Source organism: Nicotiana tomentosiformis, chromosome 1, assembly GCF_000390325.3.
Source record: "Nicotiana tomentosiformis chromosome 1, ASM39032v3, whole genome shotgun sequence".
NCBI lineage: Eukaryota > Viridiplantae > Streptophyta > Magnoliopsida > Solanales > Solanaceae > Nicotiana > Nicotiana tomentosiformis.
Genome location: NC_090812.1, coordinates 97,697,739 through 97,701,824, shown reverse-complemented (window position 1 = coordinate 97,701,824; position 4,086 = coordinate 97,697,739). Strand labels below are relative to the sequence as shown.

General features: G+C 40.3%; 1 protein-coding gene and 1 non-coding gene across 2 annotated transcripts; one reads left to right on the top strand and one right to left on the bottom strand.

Annotated features, from left to right (window-relative positions):
• Positions 1-250: 250 nt before the first annotated feature.
• Positions 251-848, bottom strand: LOC104107889 (uncharacterized). The gene is made up of 2 exons (XM_009616807.1): positions 731-848; positions 251-597 (listed from the first exon to the last, which is right to left on the bottom strand). The coding sequence occupies exons 1-2, from the start codon at positions 846-848 to the stop codon at positions 251-253; spliced, it is 465 nt and encodes a 154-aa protein (XP_009615102.1).
• A 1,086-nt stretch (positions 849-1,934) lies between these two features.
• Positions 1,935-2,041, top strand: LOC117279549 (small nucleolar RNA R71). Its single transcript, XR_004509963.1, has one exon. It is a non-coding gene; the product is annotated as a small nucleolar RNA R71 (small nucleolar RNA).
• Positions 2,042-4,086: the final 2,045 nt, after the last annotated feature.

Below are 4,086 nucleotides of genomic sequence, written 5' to 3'. Positions count from 1 at the left end.
GTGTTTGCGTAGTGTTGCCCGCGTTCGCGAAGGGGCAGGTTGGATTAGCAATGCATTTGCGATAGAGTTTCCATGGTCGCGTAGACCATTATGGTGGGCAGTGAACTTTTGTTCTTCGCGATCACGAAGAGGAACAGTTATTCATACTTACACACATGTACGCCCGACCCAATACACACATCCATGCTGAAAATGTTTTCTCTGCCTTCCTTGGGTACACCCCACACTTATCATGCTTACTCTCTCTAGCTCATTCTTTTAGGGCCACTATTGCTCCTTCCATCTTGAAGACCACCCTTTCTTCCCCCACTCTGAGCATGAGCTTCCTTTCCTGGATGTCCAGAATAGCTCTACCAGTTGCCAAGAAGGGTCTCCCTAAAATCAGAGGGACCTCTCTATTCTCTTCCATGTTCACCACAATAAAGTCTACAGGGAAGACAAATTTATCCACTCGAACTAGCACATCCTCCACTATTCCTTTAGGTATGATAGTGGTCTCATCCACCAGCTGCAAAGACACATGTATCGATCCGATTTCTCCAATCTCTCCCTCCAATTTCCTGAAAATAGACAACGGCATAAGATTAATAGAAGCACCTGAATCATACAAAGATTATTCAAACTTAGTACTTCCTAAAGAGTAAGGTATAGTAAAACTCCCTAAATCTCTACATATTTGAGGGATCTTGTTTTGCAGAATGGCACTACAATGTTCTGTGAGCTTGACAACCGATGTCTCTTCCACTTTTCAGTTTTTGGACAATATCTTCCTTCAGGAACTTAGTATAGGCTGGCATCTGTGAAAGCACCTTTGTGAATGGTACATTAACATGCACCTGCTTGAGCATATCTAGGAAACGCCCAAATTATTTGTTCAACTTCTCTCTTCTTTGCTTCTGAGGGAAAGGTAGAGCAAGCATGTATTTGCTTTCCTCAGTCTCCTCATTCATTGAATTTCCATCTTTCTTCTTCTTTTGAGCTCCAGTCTTCCCCTTCTTCTTCAGACCATCATCTACCATCACTTCACCTTCTTTAATGTTGTTATTTTTCTGCTTATCCACAATCTCTACCTGTCCTTCAATCAACTTCTCCTTTTGTTTTACCCTGGGATCCTCCAATACGTGCCCACTCCTCAAAGTCACTACATTTATTGTCTCTTTTGGATTTCTCTCAGTATCACCAGGGAGAGTTCCTGAAACCCTCTCAGATAATAGATTAGCTAGTTGCCTCGGTATTTCCAAGTTTCGAATGGTTGTGCCCTATTCTCTGATAGCTCTGCCCTGTTCTCGGATAGCTGTGCCATGGGTTTTAAGCCTCTTATCTGTCTTAATAATAAAGACCTTCATCAGATCTTCCATGCTTGACTGGCTAGACTGTGGAGGCTGATATTGCTGCCTCTGCTGATTTTGAAAACATGGGTCTTCCTGTCCCTGGGGTCTGGAGTTGTTCTGTTGCCATGCATTCGCACTACCACCTGGTGAACTCTAAGAAAAACCTGGGTGCCTCTGCCCCATGGAGTTAAAATTATTGCCACTTTGGTAGTTGCCTATGTCAAAGCTCCCCACAACATTTACCACTTCATCTGTAGTCGAGTCCTGACACTCATGCGTTGGATTCCCCATTCCCCAAAAATCACAAACCGATGATGACTGGCTCTGGACCATGCTTAAGGTTAACTTTCATATCTCTATGACTATGGTGCTAGCTAGGCTTGCACTGATGTGTTAGAATCCACTTGATGTAGCCCAACTTTTTTCCTTCTCTCATTATCATCTGCAAGCCATTGATTTGCATCTTTAAATAATTCATTTAGAATTGCAATAATCTCCTCATGAGTTTTCTTCATAAGAGGACCTCCAACTGCGTTGTTTAGCGTCCTTCTGGCAGAGGGCGTCAGCCCATCCCAAAAATCTTGAAGTTGCATCCACAAGTCTACTCCATGATGCTGACATCTTCTCACAATATCCTTAAATCTTTCCCATGCTTCAAACACCATTTCTGTATCTTTCTGCTCGAAGTTGTGGATCTCTATTCAAATTTTCCCTGTTTTCGCAACTGAAAAATATTTTTCAAGGAACTTCCTTTTCATGTCTTCCCAAGTTTTAATTGACCCAGTCGGTAAACTCCGCAACCAGTGCTTAGCATCTTCCCTCAGTGAAAAAAGAAATGTCCTTAAGTAGATAGCATATTTCGATACCCCGTTGTGCTGGAAGGTATTCATAATCTAATCAAAATCCGTCAAATGGGTATTTAGATCTTCGTTGGGTTTGCCTCGGAAGATACAATTGTTCTGAATGGTCTGAAGTAGCCCTTGCTTGATCTTAAAATTATTTGTCGCAATCGGACGTGGTCGCACACTAGATACTCCTTAGTTGTAGACTGGCCTGGCGTAGTCTCCCAGTGATCGTCCTGTCCTGGGCATATTAATTTCAAATTCGTCTTCAACCAGAGGTCGGTTCAGGTTGAATATTCGTCCTCCATTCTCGTCAACCATTTCATCAGCTCTGAGATCTGCTTCAGGATCTGCCCGTGCGGTTGCTTCCTGCTGGGCTGCTTCCCGTGCAGCCAAATCAACTATCTCCTCACCATTCTTAGCCATGTTTTCTTGGGTTAAAGATTGCCCCAAGAATTTATCGGTGAGTTCTTTCTCTTTTCTCAGTTGTGGCAGGTGTTTTTCCAACTCTGGTTTATAGTGTATTACTTCTTTTGAAGAATATCGAGTCATACACCAACGAACTTAAGCTGCTGCTTGCACACGAAAGAGAAAAATCGTAAAGAATAAAATAAAATTGATTCCTGAATTAGCACCAAAAACTATTTTGAATATTATTGATTTGTCAATCCCCGAAAACGGCGCCAAAAATTTGACGTACGCAAACACAACACGAAATTAATGCTCGCTAGCCAAAGATAGTATAGTTAGGATTATCGTCTCCACAGGGATTAGATTTAATTAATGTTCAAGTAATTTCTAGCTTAACGCTATTCAGGATTATTAGCACGTTAGTTGGGATGATTAATAACTAAAATTTACTATGAAACTAAAATAATTAACAATTGATCACGGAAAGACAAGAGTTGGGCAACACTGAAATATTAATAAGAGAAATAAGGGTCGTGACATGATAGGTGCAAGATAGCTATTTGGGACCCAACTCTAGTTCAATTCACTCTAATGTTCTAATGATTCTCACGAATTTACTCGATGCTTAGTTCAAAATGTAGTCAAGACTCCTCTCTCGATTAAATCTTAATTATACGAGGTGAACTAATATAAGCACTGTGAAAATATGCAAGCATGAATTAATGGATTAGTCTTCAGAAAAATATCTCTCGAATATTCTCCTAACTTGATTTAATCAAAAATTTAACAAGCTCTTTCGATCACTTAAGAAAATCACTGTATTAAACCAAATAAAATAATGCAAGATAATCATTACAATATTCCTCTTTCGATTAAATAAACTGATGAATAAAGTTACAAATAATTCAAAGCTCCATATCCATCAAACCCTAAGAGAAACTACTCCATAATCATGGAGGAAGTCATCACAAATAAAAAGAGTAAGAAAATATCAATCTAATGTTACAATCCAAACTCCCATATTGAATTGATGGAAAGATGATGAATTCTTGTGTCTTGTAGCCTCCAATATTCTCTAAAATCTTCCAAGGTCAAAAGTCCTCTAAACATCGTGATTTTGATGTATTTATACCATATAGGAACAAGCCCGGACGAAACTACCCTTTCCAAGATGAAGTGGGACAATTGGACCGCTAAAATATACTAGCGCAGCGCCCCTTGCACCGTATTAGTGAGGATCTTCAGAGAGTTGATTTTTTTCACTCTGCAGGAATTTTGCTCTAGCTCCCCGCGGCCCATGGCGCGGTGCAGTAGTACATTTTTCTCAGAGTAATCTCTTTCTTTCACTTTTTTTGACATCCAGGTTTGGTCCTCGACCCCCAAACGTGATCCCTGCTTAATAATTTGGGCTTCAACTCAGAATTCAAAGCTCTAAATCATCCATTTTAGTTCCAAATTTATTTCTCCACTCGAATCACATCCTACACGGCATAAACGCACGT